This window comes from Asparagus officinalis, chromosome 1 (genome assembly GCF_001876935.1).
Source record: "Asparagus officinalis chromosome 1, Aspof.V1, whole genome shotgun sequence".
In the NCBI taxonomy this organism is placed as follows: domain Eukaryota; kingdom Viridiplantae; phylum Streptophyta; class Magnoliopsida; order Asparagales; family Asparagaceae; genus Asparagus; species Asparagus officinalis.
Window position 1 is genome coordinate 17,301,752 of NC_033794.1, and position 20,619 is coordinate 17,322,370.

Here is a 20,619-nt window from a genome sequence, read left to right on the forward strand (position 1 = left end):
TTTAAGCAATCTTATTATATAGTTTTATTTATTAACACAAAGTTTTATTATTCAATAAGATTTTAAAACTTAAAAATATATACGTACACTTGCAAAACATGCGCATTATACTAGTCCATCAAAAACATAATTAAGTTGTTTTTTTAACAATTTAATGGTTTTTTATGTGGATTTTTCCAATACAAAGTAACCAAACACGCCCTTAATGTGGCTTAAAAATCACTAAGTTTGTCAAAATTACCGACACCATACTTATTACTCTCCGATAAGAATATATTTGGCATGTTAATCCATTAACAAGCATTCCAAATTCCTACATTAGAGAGAAGCCATACTATATTATTATACTAAAGTAAAAGATTCAAAGTTACACCAAAAAAAGAGATTGTTTAAGTATCAAGAATACTCCATCCAAAGAAAAGAATACATCTTCAAAACGTTAAACATCTCCTCTCACTCTATTACCATACCTTAACCTCTTCTCGCCTTCTCCTCAATCATAATCACCAACTCTAATTCCCATGGCTACATCCATCCCCATCATCTATTTTCTCTTCACATTTACATTCATCAAAGGTAATATATGTTAATCTCTCACTTACCAATGTATTAACTATCTCCAATTAGATTTCATAAGACTAATCCGAAATTTACACTTCCAGTTGTAGGAGCCAATGTTGGCGTCAACTACGGCAGAGTAGCAAACAACCTCCCTCCTCCTTCCCAAGTTGCAAAATTCATACTAGAAAGCACGGTTATCGATCACGTCAAACTCTACGATGCAGATCCGTCGACCATACAGGCTTTCGCCCATACCGGTGTATCCATAGACGTCGCGGTCTCTAACGAGCTCATCCAGAGCCTCAAGAGCCTCACCTTTGCTCGCCATTGGGTCCGAGCCAGGATCCTCCCCTACGCCCATACAACCAACATCACGCGAATCTTGGTCGGTAATGAAGTCATCTCAACCGCCAAGAGATCGCTCATTGGCAGCCTGCTGCCCGCAATGCAGAATCTCCACACAGCTCTCGCCGCTGTATCCCTCGATCACCGAATCAAAGTCTCCACCCCACATTCTCTAAGCATTCTTTCGTCGTCAAGCCCACCGTCTGCGGGAAGATTCAGGAGCGGCTATGACAACTCCGTTATCAAGCCGCTCATTAGCTTCTTAAGAGCAACGAACTCGGATTTCATGGTAAACACATACCCATTCTTCGGGTTCAGCCCTGAAACCTTGGATTACGCCTTGTTCAGACCCAACAACGGCGTGATCGACCACAACACGAATCTTTTGTACACAAATATGCTGGATGCACAGCTTGATGCGGTATTTTCGGCAATAAAGTTGTTAGGGTTCGACGATGTTACCATCGTGGTGGCCGAGACCGGTTGGCCGTCGGTCGGCGATCCTTGGCAAGTTGGTGTTGACATAGAAAATGCTCGGGACTACAACAAGAACTTAGTTCGGCATTTGGCTTCTGGCATGGGCACGCCTCTGATGCCGAATCGGACTTTCGAGGCGTACATTTTCGCGCTTTTTAATGAGAATCTGAAGCCTGGGCCGGTGTCCGAGAGAAATTTCGGACTTTTTCAGCCGGATATGAGCCCTGTGTATGACATTGGGATCTTGAAAAATGAGGTTAGGCCTTTAATTTTGATATATGCGTAAAGGACAATTTTTGTTAACCATCATGAAATATTAGTGATTTTAATTGTACAACCTACTATAACTGTTTTGGTCATCGAAAAATACTGTAAACTTTGAAAAATTTCCACCAATATTTTACATCATACTTTTTTACAGGCAAGAATACCAAGATCAATGTCGCCCCCGATGAATCCAACCATGAATTCAGGAGGAAAAAGATGGTGCCTACCGAAACCAAACGTCGACCCGAAGTCGTTGCAGGAGAACATTGACTACGCCTGCGGTCAGGGCATCAACTGCAGTCCGATTCAGTCTTCGGGTGCGTGTTTCCTTCCGAATACAGTCAAGGCTCATGCAGCTTATGCCATGAATGAGTTTTATCAGGTTTATGGGAGGAATTTCTTTGATTGTGATTTTGGACAAACTGGAATTGTTACTAGTGTTAATCCAAGTAAGTGTAAATGATAGTTTTAGCTTCTCTTTTTTAAGTTATTTTTTGTGAGATAAATTTTTTTTGAGTGTGTTTTATGTGATTTTACAGGCTATGGAAACTGCAAATACAACGCGTGAGAAGAATTCAGAACATAATCCTTGAAGTGTTTATTATTATTATTATTATTATTTTAAAATTTTTGAGTTAAAATGTGACATTCACTTGTAAATGATGTCATTCAGCAAGATGTATTTGATAGATGGAATATGTAAGTTTACTAAATGGGTATCACATTCTTGGTTAGTCATTTATAAATTTCAATAAAGATTCGTTGACGACAAAAACTGGGGATTCAAAGTTCTCACTCAGAAATTTATTATCCCTTTCATGAGAAAATTTGAACGTTGGCATTCATGATTAAGACGTTTGATCTAATAAAGAGGCCTCAATGGAGACAATATGAAACGGACCACTAATCTATCAAATATAAGCACAAAATTTTTTTATAGAAGAAATCTACAGATAAAAGCACAACATTTATTAAAATAGTTAATATAGGTCATATTTTTACAACAGAAAATTACGATGGTTAAAAATCGCTATTACTTATATGAAAATCAGAATCCTCAATAAATTTGGAACATGATGGCGAACACAAATTTATCACGACGCAATTATTAAAGAGGTTCATACTTCTTACATTTATAAAAAAAGTCATTTTTTAAACAGAAAAATGAGGATGGTTAAAAATCTTTTATTACTCAAAGAGAAATCAGAATCCAAAATAAATTTAGAACACGATGTCAAACACGAATTTTATCACTCGCATCTTTCCCCCTTTTTGTTGAAACGTGTCAAACCTTTCTGCTATGAGGAAGCATACATTATACCACGCAAGAAATAAAGAGTTCAAACTCTATTAAACCCCAATGGTTTCATCTGCGACTCTATTAAGCCCCCATGGTTTTTTTCGACTCTATTAAGCTCCCGTGGTTTCATCTGCGAATCTATTAATTCCCATTTGAAATTCAAAGTACGGGGCTTAATAAATTCGTAGATGAAACCACAAAGGCTTAATAGAGTCAAAACAAAAGAATGAGGGCTTAATAAATTCGCAGATGAAACCACGTGGGCTTAATAGAGCTGAAAAAACCACGGGGGCTTAATAGATTCGCAAATGAAATCACAGGGGCTTAATAGAGTCGAAAAAAACTATGAGGGCTTAATAGATTTGCAGATGAAACCGTAGAGGCTTAATAGAGTTTGAGTTCGGAAATAAATCCAAGAGAAAAAGAAAAAAAATCGCCGAGAGGACAACCACGAGGTCCTTGCGCGTTACAAGTGCTCGATTTAATTGATTAATTACTTTATTAGTGAGTTCAAACTCTATTAAGCCCCTATGGTTTCATCTGCGAATCTATTAAGCCCCCGTGGTTTTTTTCGACTCTATTAAGCCCCCGTGGTTTCATCTGCGAATCTATTAAGCCCCCGTGGTTTTTTTCGACTCTATTAAGCCCCTGTGGTTTCATCTGCGAATCTATTAAGCCCCGTTTGAAATTCAAAGCAAGGGGCTTAATAGATTCGCAGATGAAACCACAAGGTGCTTAATAGAGTCAAAAAAATAATGAGGGCTTAATAGATTCGCAGATGAAACCACAAGGGCTTAATAGAGCCGAAAAAACCACGGGGGCATAATAGATTCACAGATGAAACCACGGGGCTTAATAGAGTCGAAAAAAACCACGAGGGCTTAATAGATTCGCAGATGAAACCATAGGGGCTTAATAGAGTTTGAGTTCCTTTATTAGACCACATACAGCAGCAGAGCAAATGTGGAAATATCTTGTACAACAGGGAAGCAAAATGGAAAGCAACTGGAGAGAGAACGTTTTGGAGAGCAAAAATTGCCCATGGGCAAATCTGAATATGTGGGTCCCACCAGTGTAAAAAAATAAAAATAAAAGTAAAAAAGCTGAGGTGGATGAAATACGGTGGGTATATGATATAGTGATGTGGATGAAAGAGAAAATATGGTGGGGTATAGATAAAGTAAAAAAGTACTTATTTGCCTTCCTGCTGTGGAGCTGAAATAAAAGAGGGTGCTAAATATTTAATTGGTGGGGACAAAAGCGGAGGTGGAGAGCAATATTTGCCCTCCTGCTGCTGATGGTCTTAGTAGAAAAAAGAGAAGTAATTACTGGCATAAGGATCATGTCGCTTTCGCTCTCACTAATTTAAAACATCGCTGTAATTAATACATAATCTCAGTTTTAATTTTTTAATCTCAACTGTGAGTAAAATTAAACCCAAATCGAAATTATCAGCCGACTCCTTTCGAAGCCACCGCCAAGAAAATCCCTTCGCCGAACAAGCCAAATCTCTGCAAACTCTAGGGCTCCTCCTACTCTCGATTTCCCCCAAATTCTAGGGTTTTCGAAGAAACTCCATTCAAATTTCATCATGGGAGACTGGCAAGATCTCGGCCAGGCCGTCTTCATCGGCCTCATCTTCTCCTTCCTCGTCGCCAAGCTCATCTCCACCGTCATCTCCTTCAGAGGAGACCGCCTCAAGGTCGTTCGAGAGGAAAATTTGGTCTCAGAAGCAGTGGATGTCAAGAATCTCGAAGGCGATGCTAGGGTTTCAGATGACGGTGGCGGCGGCGACGGCGACGACGACGACGACGACGACGATTGGGAAGGGATCGAGAGTACTGAGCTGGATGAGGTGTTTAGTGCGGCGACGGCGTTTGTAGCGGCGACGGCGGCGGATCGGAACTCGGCGAGGGTGTCGAATGAGGTGCAGCTGCAGTTGTATGGGTTGTATAAGATTGCGACTGAGGGGCCTTGTACCAAGCCTCAGCCTTCGGTGCTTAACGTCGTGCTAAGTGGTAAGTTTAGGTTATTTTAATTTTTGGTAATTCTTGCATAAATGTTGTTGTATGTTGAGGCTGATTTAACTGTAAATTGCTGCAAACTTGGAAATGATCACGAGAATGCGAAAGAAACTAGGCATTGGAGGAGGTGGGGTGAACCCATAACAACCCCTCATAGGCGAGGAGGAGGTTTTTTCAGGGGTGGAAAAAATTAGAAGTAGGTCAGGAAGTTTATACCCATGCAATCTGGTTATTGACCCTCCAACTTATATACTAGGTCCTTTTCCCATATGCACCAGAGAAAGTGTCTTCGACCTGTGATTATAAACTAAGGCAATAGACAATGAATCCAAAACAGTGATGACTACAACATAGTCTCTATTCGAGGCTTTTAACTGCAACTACATGGACAGCTCTGTTACAGGTTATCTTGTCGGTTAACAGCATCAGGATCCTCTTTAGTCTAGATGGGTTTTGTTGGGATTGCAGGTTGGGTTCGGTTTGGATCCATGGATCCATCCGCTAATATTACTGAGCATTAGATCTACATTTCAACTAATATTTGTTGGATTTTTGTGTTTGTTCTGGTTTTGTTGGGTTCGATGCAGATTTGTTGGATACATCTTCAGTGTAGAATTTAGACTCCTGCCATAATCTGCAGGTCTAAATCTATGATGTCCGATCAAGCCAAAATCCATCAGATCTTGGTCAGTTTAATTTTAATCTCTTACTGGAAGCACTAATTGCATGCGTCCAACACAGCTCTATCAATATTTCTTTATGTAACCATTTCACTTTGATTCTATGGATGCCGTCCTTGGTTTCACCATTGTGATGGATGATTGATTTTAAACAGTGAAAATGGTCACTCCAAGAGTGTCAATTTGCGTCCTGTTCTTAATTTCCTCAAGGCTGTGTTTGGGAACTTTGATTTGGATTTGGGAAGTTGATTAAAATCAAGGGATTTTAAATTTAGGATTTGAAATCCATGATTTAAAAAATCTTTTGTTTTTGTTTGGATATCTTTATTAAATGAAAGGATTTGAAATCTTTGATTTCAAAATCTAGTGTTTGGGTACTTTTTATACATGAATTTGAATTTAAAATTGATAAAAATTTATTCTCTTAACCCATCTTGTTTACATCAAATGCAATGGAGATGTGTAAAATAGTAACCAAAAAACACAAATTTAGGTAATTTGATAGTTAAACTCAAGGTTGTTGATAGCGGATCGCGTCGCGTCGCGACGAGGTACCGCTTAGGCTATTGCGGCAAAATAGCGGCAAATAGCGCACAGTCAAATAGCGGTCAAATATTAATATATTTAAATATTCTAAATAATAAGAAAAATCATATAAAAATCTAAAAATCCTATAAATGCATACATGATGCCTATACATGAAATAGATGTGCGATAATTACATAATATTAACAACATACTATAATTATAAAGATTAAAGAATGAAAAAACGTACCTGTTTATCCAAAAGACTGTTAGTTTATCCAAAAGACAGTTTATCCCAAAGCATGCTGCATTATCAATTGTATAGCACAAAAAATATCTAGCAGAGCTATTTCCAAATAACCCACAACAGAGAACAAAAGAACCCCACAACAGAGCTAAACAACAGAGAACAATGTTCATTTAGGAACTCATATTAATAAACAGAAATTGTAGTTCATTGAAAGGGAAGACAGAAATTAGTTAAAAAAGATGAAATTGGATAAAAAAGAAGGTTTAGAGGAGATTTACACCTTTTCCTCTGTTGCAAAACTAGCCAATAGAGCTGGAGCTTGGAGCGGCAGAGGGAGGCTGGAGCACTGGAGCTAGAGCTTGGAGGGGAGCTGTTCGCTGGAGCTTGGAGGGGAGCGGAGCTGTTCGCTAGAAACTGGAGCAGAGCTGCGGAGATGAGATGTCGCTGGAGCGGAGCTGCGAAGAAGAGAAGTCGCTGAAGCGGAGCTGCGGAGAAAACGACGGAGGCGGCTAGGGTTCAGAGCTGCGGAGAAGACGACGAAGCCGGCTAGGGTTCGAAGCTGCGGAGAAGATGACGGAGGCGGCTAGGGTTCGGAGCTGTGGGGAAGACGAAGGAGGCGGCTAGGGTTCGGAGCTGTGGGGAAGACGAAGGAGGCGGCTAGGGTTCAGACTTCGGAGCTGCGGAGAAGACGAGCTGCGGAGAAAAATCGTCGTGGCCGATTTTATTCCCTTTTAACGAGTCGGGTTCGGGTTCGGGTCGGGTTGGGGGGCGAAAAAATTGAACGCGTTTGATAGCGGGTTTCGGGTTTAGCGGATTTTTGCCGCTTTAATCCGCTTTGAAGCGTTTTCGGCCGCTTTTGAGCGCTTTCGGCCGCTTTTGAGCGCTTTCACGCGCTATTCGAGCGCTTCGCGGTTTTTTCCGCTTAATACAGCCGCGAACCCCCAACGCGTAGCGCTGAAGGGCCGCGACCCGCTATAGCCCCGCTATAGCCCCGCTATTTGCCGCTATTTACAACACTGGTTAAACTCATCTCTGATACTTTGCGAGGCCCCAGCAAACAAATAAAACACTTCATATAATAAGTATCTTTCAATTTTTCCGTTAACGTACTTGGACATCACTTTGATATACTCTCCACTAGTATCTTTCACAAAGACATCCAATAAAAGAGCAAATGTACCAAACCACAAACCATCAAATACTAATATATTGGAGTATACTATAAGCCACAATCATTCACGATAGAAGCAAACACCACAACAAGAGACAATGAGAAACAAAAAAGGTGAGACCAAAGCACAACCACCTTCAGTACAATATATCAGCTCACCAATGCAAACACCAAAAGTAAGAAACTTCACAGGAATCATTTGTCAACATACAAAAACAATTCCTTCTACTTCTGGCAATAAGCTCAGAGAATAGAGAAGGCCCAAATAACATCAAACCGAATCCAATATCCTTTTGTTTGACTTCGGCTAGAAATTAGTAAGTCCAAGGGTAAAACAGTCACAATTTTAATCTAAGGGCACATCTGCAACAGTGTACACTACAGGGGTTGCAATTTAAAAACGATACCACAGAGAGTATATGCAATTAACCCTTACATATAAGCTACAATCATTCGACAAAGCATCAAGCTATATCAAATGACAATGAGAACCGAAAAAGGTGAGACCAAAGCACAAGCACTCTCAGCACAATATCACGCTTGACCTGCGAAAAAAAAACCCATAACGTTGACATTAGAAAAACCTGAGACTGCTTATGAGAAAAGCACACTGGATATGATCGTAAAAGGATTGGACAAGAGAAACAATAGCACCTGGTGAGACAAAGCGAAGAGGGTGCACTGAGCGCTATTTGGAGAAGTAAATACTTAAAATTTCAATCACATGCATATGCAAGACAAAAAAAAAATTGTCCTTGAAAAGAATAGGCAGCAGAAATTAGATATAAATGCCAATGTCCTTGCAAAGAATTGAAGCAACAGCCGCGAGAAGCCACTGCTGCTATCACTCACACTGTGAGAGGGACACGTATCCCAACAAATAATCTCAACTCTAAACCCAACAAATTAGATTGCATTTTTGTAAAAGGATGTAAAATAACAAGCATAAATGAGATCCAGAAAAGTATGCACCACAAGCATGAGTCATAACAAAAATGCGTGCTTCTAAGATACTTAATTGGTTAGTGACAGGAATGTGTGAAGGGAGTTTGCATCAAAACAGGCATAAGGAAAGCCTGACAATCTAGAGGAAAAGCTTGATCTTTTCACAGCATAAATTGTCTAAGCTAAGCTCACAAGAATCTAGTTGTATTACATAAACCAAGCATACAAATATCCTGGAGTCTGAGTCTGAGACTTATAAGAGTAGACATCATAACAAAAAAATTTAAACTTCACTGAGCATTAGTATAAACATAACAAATTCCAGACAAAAAACAGAAAAACTAGACAACTCTAACATAATATAAACAACAAACAAAGATACAACTTATTTTGAATTTTTGAGTAGATGAAAGGTTAGCGCATCAACCAAGGAGTTGTCTCATACTATCTGCAACAATGCATAGCAGTATGAATAGTTAAAAGGTTAGCGCATCAACCAAGGAGTTGTCTCATACTATCTGCAACAATGCATAGCAGTATGAATAGTTACTGCCAACCATTCCTCTGATTTGCGTTGTCTCATACTATCTGCAACAATGCATAGCAGTATGAATAGTTACTGCCAACCATTCCTCTGATTTGCTTAAGAAAAGAAATAGGGGGTTTCAGAAGAGGAAAGGGAAACGAAAGATCGGATCATGAAAAAAATGAGGAAATTCTGATATTACTTTCATGCGGAATATCTTATCAAATCATTAAATTTTTGGTGTGAAGATTTATTGCGGAGTTATCATAAGACATCTTTAGCAAAGGCATAAAATTTACAAAAATTTTTGGTGTGAAGATTTATTGCGGAGTTATCATAAGACATCTTTAGCAAAGGCATAAAATTTACAAGAACTAGTGAATTTTATACAGATTGTTAGATTATCATAAGACATCTTTAGCAAAGGCATAAAATTTACAAGAACTAGTGAATTTTATACAGATTGTTAGACTATTATCCTCTAGCCAAGCATTACTTATGTGTAATCCATCAAGATTAATCTAGTGCAGGCTCACTGGCAAACCTGTGCTTGGTAGGCTGCGTCTGGCCTAGTTAGTGGATTAATTTTGCTTCCTCCCACTTAATGTAGTTCTTTCTTAAATGATGACCAGTGGAGGGCTTCTCATATGATTTTTTTTTCTCCTCACGTATTTCTCACTATGTTGTGTTATGAAAGCGTTAGCTTACAGCATATATAACATCAGTATTTCAATTGGTTTCTGTCAACCGAAAAAAACAAAAAACCTTGCACTTCAATTTGTTATAAATCAAAGTATCTTCTTTGTCATTTTGTTGTTATTTTTTGAGGAAGAGAGAACTGCTTCGAGCATAGGATTGTTACCTTTTAGTTTTAAGCCAAGTTTCTACACTGGTAGTTAGACAAAAAGTGGATATGAAAGTATGAAAATACCTTTTCTGCAAGTATAAATGAATGCTTATCTACATCAGTATGCAACAGAAATAAATTAATTTGTTTGTTTGCCTACAATTCATTTGACAAAAATTAAAGGTTTTGCACAAGCCGTATTTTATTTTTTAGTTGCTTAGACGTCTCAACAAAAAGAGTGGATGTAACTTGCTCTAGAATCCCAACTACACATTCTCTGAGCTCATTTCAAAAACAGTGACAGGGAGGGGAGAGAGGAAGATTTGAGAATAAATATTAGAGGTACCCAAGACCTCATATATTTGTCACATATTTACATATATATCTCTTTCGACACCCAAGAACTCATATATTCAGTTTATTAACCCGATTACTCATCAAAACATGTAAGTTTCCTATGACCCAAAATAAGAAATCACGACATAACAAAATTAAAATAACAGTAAAATTACCTGCAATTGTTGACGGATGAGAAGGCAATCAGAAGAGCTTGAAGAAGTGCTCAATTTGCGGCTTGGAGTTCTTGCTGAAAAGAAAAAAGCACACAAACCAGAATGAGAACCTCAACACAATGAAGACCTGTTCAACTCTTCGTACTAACGAAGACTCCTTAATAATAAGGTTCTCTAAAATACATACAAATCAAGCAACCAACCTTCGTACCTACAAAAAAACCCTATGCAGACTTATGTACAAATGAACCTGAAACTAATAAAAGTTTTCATTTCTGTTTCTCTGTTTTTACTCAATAGCTAGATGTAAGCTTGATTCCAACCATCCAGACTGGCACGAGTTCTTTGTTTAATAAGGCTAAAGATAGCTAGATGCTAAGATCACCTCAGATGAATAGATGGAACGAAACAAACAATGATAGTATTAGATCAAATTTGAGACAGAAGTTTACATGCATATTCTCACACCGAACGGCGAAACCACACAGCATCCTCATATTTTTACTCAGAAACTTTTACATTTGAACAATAAAAGATATTCTATTAGACATGAGACTCAAATCTTCTTCCAATGTCTAAAATCCAGTAAAATGCACAAATATTCCCAAAAAAGATGATGACTTAAATTATAGCTCTGAACACCTTTGCGAAATAGAGTAATTTCTAGTTGAAATTCAACATTCATAATTGAATGAACCTATTGCGTTCAAAATGAAATTTAAAATCTAAATTAATATTTGAACATTTTAATACTTCTAAACATTTACTAGTCAAACAACTAGTTGATCTTACTCAAATTAGTCCTAACGAATCCAACATCTGTTAGAGCTTCAAGCAAATCGCTAAATTTTATATTCCATGTAACTGATTAAAAAAACAAACGGAGATTTGAAGATCAAGGGTCAATTAATCAAGCCCTAATTTCCAGTTAGAAGCCCCCAATACTCCAAATCTAAGTATTAATAAACAAACCCACATCTAATTCATAGCTAAAACCAAACAAAATCGAAGCTCTATCGAATTATTTCACAAATTGAAGGCACAAATTAGAGCAAAACCCTCGGAAGTTTCGGGGGCAAATGAAGATCTATACCTGTAGACGACGTCAAGTTGGGACTTGAAACCAGAGAGAGAGGCAGGAGGGGGAGGCGACAGCGGGGGAGGCGGCGGCGGGGGGAGGCGGAGAGGGGGAGATCGAAACCAGAGAGAGAGAGAGAAAGAGGGGATCGCGACGTGGTCCTCTTTGTTAAATGATCGGGTCGGGATTTGATAAATGACAAAGGGTGGGGTGGAATTTGAAATCAGTTGTTTTGGGCTTTCAAATTCCTCTTTGTTAAATCAATTGATTAAAAATCTAAGTCCAAATCAGAACCCAAACTAGATATTTGGATTTGAAATACCCTGGATTTTAAATCCATGCCCAAATCCAAGTTCCCAAACACACCCCAATAGTTTTGCTAAAATCACATTCTGTTTTTCTAAGTTCTTCCAATCCTATATCCTTTTGAGCTTTTCTTTATTTTGCTTTGAAAATTATCTATTCTCTAGTTTCGTTCAATAGGAGCAAAATTACATCGTGGAATTTCATGTCTAATTCAGTTCATCCGCTACTTGTGCAAAGAGAGAATGACTTAGCACCTGTTTTTGCTACAACTGCATGTTTTCTTTGCAATTTCAGTTTTCATAAATGAAACACTTTTTATTTAAATAACTTGCAGTTAATTTAGTTGGTAATTTGGTATTCCTTTTATTTTTACCAAAAGTGATACTTTTTGCTACTTTAGTTGCAGCAAAAGAGCTGTATGGCTGTGTTTTAAGAGAGTGAAAAGTGGACTCCACATCTATTTCCATTCAACTTTTTATGTAAATAAAAAAAATGGAAATTTCACGGTTTGATGAAACGTGGTTTTGTATATATTCGAATGCATCCTTTCTCATCCAATAGGGCCCTATTCTGAACTGCTGGCCTAAAAAGGATCTACGATCATGGGAAAAGGCTCATCCAATAGGGCCCTATTCTTAACTGCTGGCCTAAAAAGGATCTATGATCATGGGGAAAAGGGGGGGGGTATGATTGGAAGAGATTCTTTTTTGAATAACTTAACCCCCTTTGGATTTTGATTATTTCTATATTAATTTATTTAGGTAATATCATGGAAAAAACTGCATTATATTGGTAATAATAAGAAGCTTCCTAATACTATGCTTTGAATGAATTGTGTGGCTTTTCTGTTCCTGTTCTTCTACCGGATTATTTATGATAAACTCTGTACGAGGCGAGTCCTTAATAAAATTGCAATAGAGGTTAACATAATCTCTTCTTACGTGGGTCAGGGTGCCTGTGCTGTCAGGATCTTCTCCATTGAAGATCATTATACTGATCTTTAAGTACATATATAGTCATCTTATTTCTGATGATTTTTGCATGCCTTGGTGTATATAACAGTTTCTCTTTTGGCAGATTAAACAGTTTTCATCTTTCTTATTGCAGTAATCACAAATTGTTTCTGCATTGAAGTTTTTAGTTTTACAATCATTTTTGAATAATCCCTTGGTGTATATAACAGTTTCTCTTTTGGCAGATTAAACCGTTTTCATCTTTCTTATTGCAGTAATCAGTCATCACAAATTGCAAAGAGATACACGTACATGTGTACATGGACTCACAGAGAAAACACACACACAAACACACAAACTAACTATAGTATAGTATGATCTATGATGTATAATGGTTCTGGTGTATTATTTTTCTTGTGTTGGTTCTAACTAATCTTTAGTGCTTAACTGATAGAAGATATCAAATTTTGATGATGTGCAAGGAATGCTTGGCAGAGATTAGGTGCAATGCCTCCAGAAGAAGCAATGGAGAAGTATATTACAATTATCAGTGAGATTTATCCATCCTGGGCAGATGCTTCAGCAAGTGTTAGTACTCACTCTTCTGAACATTCTTTCTATTTGCTATGACGGTGCAAGGCTTTTAGATAGACAGATTTTTTGCCGTCTATTTAATGCGACAATTTTAATAGAAAAGGAAAGGTGAAGGTACTAGTGATTCTGGCAAAGCTTCAAAAGGACCAATGGGACCGGTTTTCAGCAGTTTTGTTCACGAAGAAGAGTCGGACAATGATCTGTAAGGTTCTTAGCTACAACTTTAATATTCTAGTATATTAAATTGAAGTATTTGGACCTGTGCAACTGTTCTATGGTTTCACATCTTGCTGTTTTCCTTTGCCTCTCATGCTCATAGTATGACATGACGCTAGAATTGCTTCTCCCTTTTCATGTTTATGGATACCATGCCTCTGAATAACTTTGAGCCCTTTTTCTTCATTTATTTTCTATCTTCTTCTCATATCTTAGTTGGCTTGTAAAATTTATCTCTGGAGCAATGCGATGTGACTATGTAATGGAGGTGTATATTTGCTGATATGTGCATGGAAATCTAGATGAATTTTCTTCTTCCCGTAGTATAGGTATACAAGCTGTAATTGCCTGGTGTTTCTCTAATATCTTATTTTATATTCTATACCTAGAGATTTTTGTTCCTTTTAATCTTAATTGACAATCATCCGTGGTTGATTATTCAAAAATGATTGTAAAACTAAAAACTTCAATGCAGAAACTATTTAGACACTAGTATCGGGTCAGTGTTAATAATTGCACTTATCCGCACACAGGCATGGGCTTATTGGTTACTGGGTATGAGCTTTCAGCTAATTTTGTTAAACAAGATGCTAAGTGACGAGACAAAGGACGGTGGGCAGGTTTCACCACTAGTCCATCTATTGGCAGTTCATTGACTAGCTGCCAGCTCATAACATTTTTTACAGACATATATACATATCCATATACATATGCACAAACATGTATATAGATGTGTGTGCATGTATCATGTATGTATGATATACATGTACAATGTATATGTACGTATGAATGTGTGTATCTCCTTCTAATGAATACCAATAATTGCCCTAAGCAACATAAACTACATCTTGGTTGCCAACCGTGCATGTGAAAATATTAATAGTTTCCTTTTGGAAGTCCTCTTTTTGTCAGTCATTTATTTGGTCGTTATATTATTTATATTTGACTGTTTGTTTGCAGAAAGCTGGATGCCATACATGCTTGTGCCAGAGAAGGAGAAGCTGAGAACTTACTTAGGCATATTGAGAATGATGTTCCAGTTAATTCGAGAGGTTTGCCAATTTCTATTTAACTTTCCCTCATTACTGTTAACTGGTAAGACAATCTTTGATAATTCTATTTTCAATGTTTGCTTCCAGTTCCTTCTTATTAATGCTCAAATCAAGTTAGTGTTATTGTTTGGTTATCTTGTGCATCACATTGATTGTCAAATCCTTAATTTTTATCATTTAACTCTAGAGCATTAGATATAAACATTAGTCCTTTGGCTTTCTTTGCAATTATCTGTTAGAAGAATTTGAGGTATCCCTCTGGTGGATAATTTCTGTGAAGAGACTAAAGCTGGCTAGAAGTTAATGCAGAGTTACAATTATTTTGTTTCATTTGATCCCCTTTGGTTGTTATGAATTTTGAATCTATAGTTTTCTTGTTTCTTTAGAATTGTAAAAAAGCATTCCGAACTGGTTTCAGGTTTAGATTAGATTATACTGTAGTCCCATTAGTCTAAAAGATATTGAGTCAATCTTATCTTTTGTTTTGTTTTGTGAATACTAAATAATATTTCAGGAAAATCAGATGCACGTATTTTCTCTAATGTCAAAAATGTGTCTTGGCGCATATTTTGTTACCAATTACCATCCAAGGAGTAGTTCAGCAACCAGACAGACGGAAGGCTTGGAACCTGCTTTGCGCTGTTTGGATGTTGAAGGGACAAACAACAAAACTCAGTTCCATCATCCATATTCAGGTTGCTTCTTGGGTAAAGGTTATTTTCAAAGGAGGCAGGCGAATGTGAATCTTTTTTCTTTTGTTTTGTAAATTCCTGACAGTTTGTTCTAATCAACTTCTGATACCAATCGGCTAGAAATAAGCATCAAAGTCTGGACACTAACTACTTGTTAACTAAAGAGCATTTTTCATGTATTCTCGGATAAATATTGAAGTTATCTGAAAATAGTTTATTCAACAGATTGTGAGATTGATACAATTTTTTTAATAATTTGTTTATTATCATGTTCCTGATCTGTTATTATTCCCTCAATATATCAGTTATATATGGAAGGAATGGGCAAAGTGATTTCTTCTCTTATGGAGGGAATGGGCAAAATGATTTCTTCTCTTATCTATACTGATATTCCTTTTGGTGATAAGAAATCAGCTTTTCACATGCCCTGTTTGGTTTTCCTTGCAGATAGTGAAGGGAGGACACCTTTGCATTGGGCTGTAGACCGTGGCCATTTTAATGTAGTAGAATTACTTCTGAACAGGAATGCGGATGTGAATGCTCAGGTATGTGATTGATTTTGGCAGTTATCAAGAGATCTGTATCCCTTTCTTTTATTGATTATTAAATATATTATGGTGGTATTATAAAAGCGATAGGCATATATCTAATTTTGACATAACATTTGTACTGATATTATGCTGTATCAATAGGTTCTCACCAATATGTCTTCTATTGATATAAATATTTGTTAGTTTCATTAAATTAATAGCACAGCTCATGGCGATAGGTCATTTGGGTCTGGCCTTAAAAGAATATTGTCGATTTTTGTAAACGCATAATACACAACTTCCATTCCTTGTAAATAGTATTCATTGTAATGTAGTAGTCAAAATTGAATGTTATATTCTGGTGGTGGCAAACTACTCAGACCTCTAAGTAGCACTTCAATATTGTGATCTTTATTAGTTTGTACTAAACAAATGGTATACACTTGTGCGTAATAGAAAACTGTTATTAAAACTTTAATAATTGATGCTATATAAATTGTTTGTTAAAAAATTATTGACAAAATTGACATAAGCATATGCAAGGTTTTAAATATCGGCCGATAATCCGATATTATCCCCGAGTTATCGGTTTTGAGAGCTTTCCGATAGGATAAGTTAGAATTTAAATCGGTTATCTTTTTTTAGGGTTTATCGGCGATAAAGATGATTATCAGCCGATATTAGCAACTCTAAAATCAGAATTATCGGGCCACACTATTAGGTTGTGATTTTGGGTAATGGACGGTTTTTGAGTGAACTTGAAACCCGACACGACCCGTTCTTTACAATAAAACTTAAACTCGATTAAGTAGCCCTAATCCTCTGTTCTCTCTCCCCTCATTTGTGCGGTTGTGCCCACTGCCCTAATCCTCTGACTCTGTTTCTCTTTGGACTCCGTCGACCTTGACGCTCGCCTCCGCCGACTTCGACGCTCGCCTCCGCTCTTCTTCGGACTCCGTTGACCTCAACGCTATCAACTTCGACGCTGCTCTCTCATCAACATTAACTTCATCGACTTGACGACTTCGACTGATGTTGTGCTCTCTCCATCGACGTCATCATCAACTGATCTGATTGACTCGACGACGTTGAACGACGCTAAGCTCCCCATCGATGCCGAGCTCTCTCCATCGACGCCATCATCAACTGTGACTTTGAAAGTTTGACTTGGACTCTCCATTGACGCCACGCCCTCAACACAACTTCTGAAGTTGTAGTAACAAATAATATTCACCATTTAGTTGGTTTTTTCTCTAGTTATTTAGTGAAGGTTGAGAGAATGAAAGAGTGGAGTATGGTTAGATTACAATTTAGGGTATTATATTATATATACACAACAGACGGTATATCACTCCGATAAATACTACTTATCCCCGATATATCCCCGATTTCCGCTATCCGATAAGGATTTTGGTCGTCCGATAAATCCCCGATAACTGATATTTAAAACCTTGAGCATATGTTAATTCATAAACTAATATCCCATATAGAAAATATTTTCCCACAACACATATTTGGCAATAAAATTTGTATAGTTCATGTTGTGTTATGTTACGATATACAGTTTTGGATAGACAGGGAAAAAAAGAATTTTAAAAAATATAGATATATACATGTTACATATCTAGTTATATTTGTTGTTTTTTGCATTTCATGTATGTAAAAACTATAAATGTTTCCACTTCAAAAAGAAAAGATGTTTCCATGACAAAATATGAAATATGTATTGTAATTCACAAAGAAGAATATATTGTCAATCAAAACTACAAAAGATTTAAAATGCAATTTATTAGTAACTAAAAAGATAGGACTTTTAGATATTTATATATCCCCAATCTCTCTTGGCCAAATGATGTCGAGGTCGACGGCTTTGTCATCGGCAATGGATGAGTTGCCATTCTTGATGGTGTATTCTTGGGTTCTTGATTAAGTGATGATGATTTCGTTTCGAGACAATGGAGGAGTCGCCGTTCCTGATGGAAGAGTTTCCTTGATGATTTCAGTCTGAGGACGAAGAGGGAGAGAAGGGATACGGAGAAAATTCCAATTCTGGAATTTGCACTGATAATTTGGAATGTGGGGCCTTATTGCCTTTTTGAGTTTGGAATGTGGGTGTGATTATTCTTTGTAGAGAGAAGCAGGAGTTACGAAGTATGTTTTCCCTTATAAATTTTACTTTTTTTCCCCTTTCATGAATTTGGATGTAGTGTAAATTGTTTAGGATATGCAAGGAATTTTCAGAATTTGTGACACACAAAGGGTAGACGAACAGAAAAATGGACCAAAAGCCTGGCATTTCTTAATAATAGGTGATAGATTGTATATTAAAAACGAACAATTTTTCACTGTAGACCCGATCTGCGTTTTTATTACCAAAACCGACCGAAAATTTTTTTAATTACCAAAATCGACCCGTTTTATGCCACGTAGGCTTAAGCTCATTTCCTAATTAGTCGGGGTTGCCAACCCCGACTGTTTAGGAATTGTTAAACCCCAATTAAATCAGGTTTAAGGCTTCTAATTACGGTTTAACAACTCCTAAACAGTCGGGGTTGGCAACCCCGACTAATTAGGAAATGAGCTTAAGCCTACGTGGCATAAAACGGGTCGATTTTGGTAATTAAAAAAATTTTCGGTCGGTTTTGGTAATAAAAACGCAGATCGGGTCTACAGTGAAAAATTGTTCTATTAAAAACTGATACATATTTAAGGAAGCAACAAACCAGTAAAATAGTTAGAGCATAGTTCAAAATTTTCAACGGTTAGGGATAAACCTTTTTATCCTTATCTTAATATCCTAGATTTTAAGGATAAAGTCTTTTCTTTTCTTATTCTTTTATCTAGATGGTTGGTTAGGGACAGTTACAGTTTTTTTTTGGGTACTAGTTTCGACTCGTGCAAATGCACGGGGCTAAGTATTATAATGTTGTACTCATAGATAAAATTAAATTGAATCTTTGGCATTTGAAAGTGGTAAAGTTTCATATTAATTTAAGATTAAAAAGTATAGAGAAGAAAATTGAATGTCTAGGAAAAAAGAAAAAGACAATTAATGAAAAAGAAGATGAAAAGTCACCTAGCTAGTTACTTGCCAAGTTTCCAATATTGCTACCAAAGGTAACTAGCTTGAAGTTTCCAATATTGCTACCAGAGGTAACTAGATTATTGGTATAGTATAGAGTTATCTCCTTGTCCTACATTGACCATACTCATTGCTACTCCTAATAGTTATTCTATCATAAATGTGATGAAGCCAATAGAGATATCTGGCAAAAGTTACTTTTTCTAGTGCAATTGTGTCTTGGTTACATAGCCTAAAGGGCAGATAATTTAGAAGCTTGTGAGGATTGTGGAATGTAGACAGAGGTGAGAGTAACAAGGGTCTCTGAGTTCTAATGAGAGACGCGTGCACCATCTACATAACGGTGCTGACACAAGATTCATTGAAAATTGACACAAGAATCGTTTGAATGTTAAGACTGTCTGATAGAAATTATTATCAAAATAGTGACATAATGCAGTTTTCTTGAAATCAGCGCTGTAAAAAGCGGCAAAGTGGTGCTTAAGTGGCAGCGTAAGCGTTTTGATCCCTTTGCTACTTTTAACTCGAAAAAGCAAGAGGACGCGCAGCATGAAAAGCAGTCCAAAAAAAGGCATTAAACCCAAAGTGGTCCAAAAGTGGTCACCGGAAGCTTTTCCTTTGATAATTGCATTAAATTATTAACTTGTTGACTATTTAATGTATCTAATCCACTACATGTTCTGTTTGTCCCTCACAATGTGTATAGTATTTTGTTAATATTGCGTGATTGAATCTAAGTATTGTTACACGTCTGTTTTATGCTTAGGATTTCTATAAACATCACATATGCATTTGTAGAAGTTTTCGTTCAATTTTGCTTGTTTTATAATTTTCAGATATTCAATACAAAAATAAATTTCAGATATTTTCATGATATTTTCTAGGTTTACTTAAAAAAAAATCCCTATTTAAGAAGAATTTTTTTTTGAAACTTGGCATCACTCTTTTTTCCACTTAAGCCCCGCCTAAGCCCCAAAAAAACCTATGCGGCACCTTGTTGCTTTGCTTCGCTTTCTGCTTTCTAAAATCTTGCTCGGAATATCTGCATAATAAATCTTGAAAATTATATCAGTTGCTTCCTTAGCAATGCCTGTTTTTCATCAACATGTATCAATGAATGGATTCTAAAACCATACACTTGTTGTTTGTTGGTCCATGAAATCACTTTTTATGAGGTTTGTTTCAGCGATTTCTTTTGTTTGCTGTTTATTATTGCTATTGCCGCATCTTTTCTGATTGTCTCAGTTTTTCTATTTGATATCTTTATTGTATAGGATAATGAGGGCCAGACACCACTGCATTACGCTGCTCTTTGCGATAGAGAAGCTATAGCTGAGTTACTTGTCAAACACAGTGCAGACACTGATATGAAGGATGAAGATGGTAATTCCCCGAGTGATCTCTGTGGTTCTTCATGGGCTTTCATAACATCTTCAAAGTAATCAAAGCCTTCGCAGAGAAATGCTGAAATTTGACATTTGTCATCTCAGGGGTTCATTCCAACGTACGTTAGGTGACCTAATATAAGCGCGAGAAATTTACTTTCTGTTTTGTTTCTAAGAGCATGCTGCTGTAACCCACTCACGTTTTTAACTGTGAATTCCTCACAGAATGTTATGGTATCATCACTATGAATATCTGAAGTGTAAAATTTTGATCGGCAAATGTCTGCAGTCTCTTGTTAAT

At 37.0% G+C, this 20,619-nt stretch overlaps 2 protein-coding genes and 1 long non-coding RNA gene across 3 annotated transcripts; 2 read left to right on the forward strand and 1 right to left on the reverse strand.

Annotated features, from left to right (window-relative positions):
• LOC109838214 (glucan endo-1,3-beta-glucosidase) lies at window positions 493-2,354 on the forward strand. Its single transcript, XM_020406675.1, has 4 exons — window positions 493-576; window positions 663-1,639; window positions 1,805-2,099; window positions 2,190-2,354. The coding sequence occupies exons 1-4, from the start codon at window positions 522-524 to the stop codon at window positions 2,216-2,218; spliced, it is 1,356 nt and encodes a 451-aa protein (XP_020262264.1). The 5' UTR covers window positions 493-521; the 3' UTR covers window positions 2,219-2,354.
• Window positions 4,388-20,408, forward strand: LOC109831219 (acyl-CoA-binding domain-containing protein 1-like). Its single transcript, XM_020398557.1, is given in 6 exon segments — window positions 4,388-4,974; window positions 13,249-13,355; window positions 13,460-13,563; window positions 14,538-14,629; window positions 15,769-15,866; window positions 20,208-20,408. Coding segments are annotated over 6 exon segments (1,035 nt in total). The 5' UTR covers window positions 4,388-4,541.
• On the reverse strand, window positions 7,935-11,549 carry LOC109819879. The gene is made up of 3 exons (XR_002241658.1): window positions 11,524-11,549; window positions 10,431-10,504; window positions 7,935-8,145 (listed from the first exon to the last, which is right to left on the reverse strand). It is a non-coding gene; the product is annotated as an uncharacterized LOC109819879 (long non-coding RNA).

Bases quoted from the DNA above. Each gene is read 5' to 3' on its own strand.
- LOC109838214 (XM_020406675.1), top strand. From the start codon at position 522: ATGGCTACATCCATCCCCATCATCTATTTTCTCTTCACATTTACATTC. The intron at 1,640-1,804 runs GTTAGGCCTTTA...ACTTTTTTACAG, and splicing joins TTGGGATCTTGAAAAATGAG to GCAAGAATACCAAGATCAAT. The intron at 2,100-2,189 runs GTAAGTGTAAAT...GTGATTTTACAG, and splicing joins TGTTACTAGTGTTAATCCAA to GCTATGGAAACTGCAAATAC.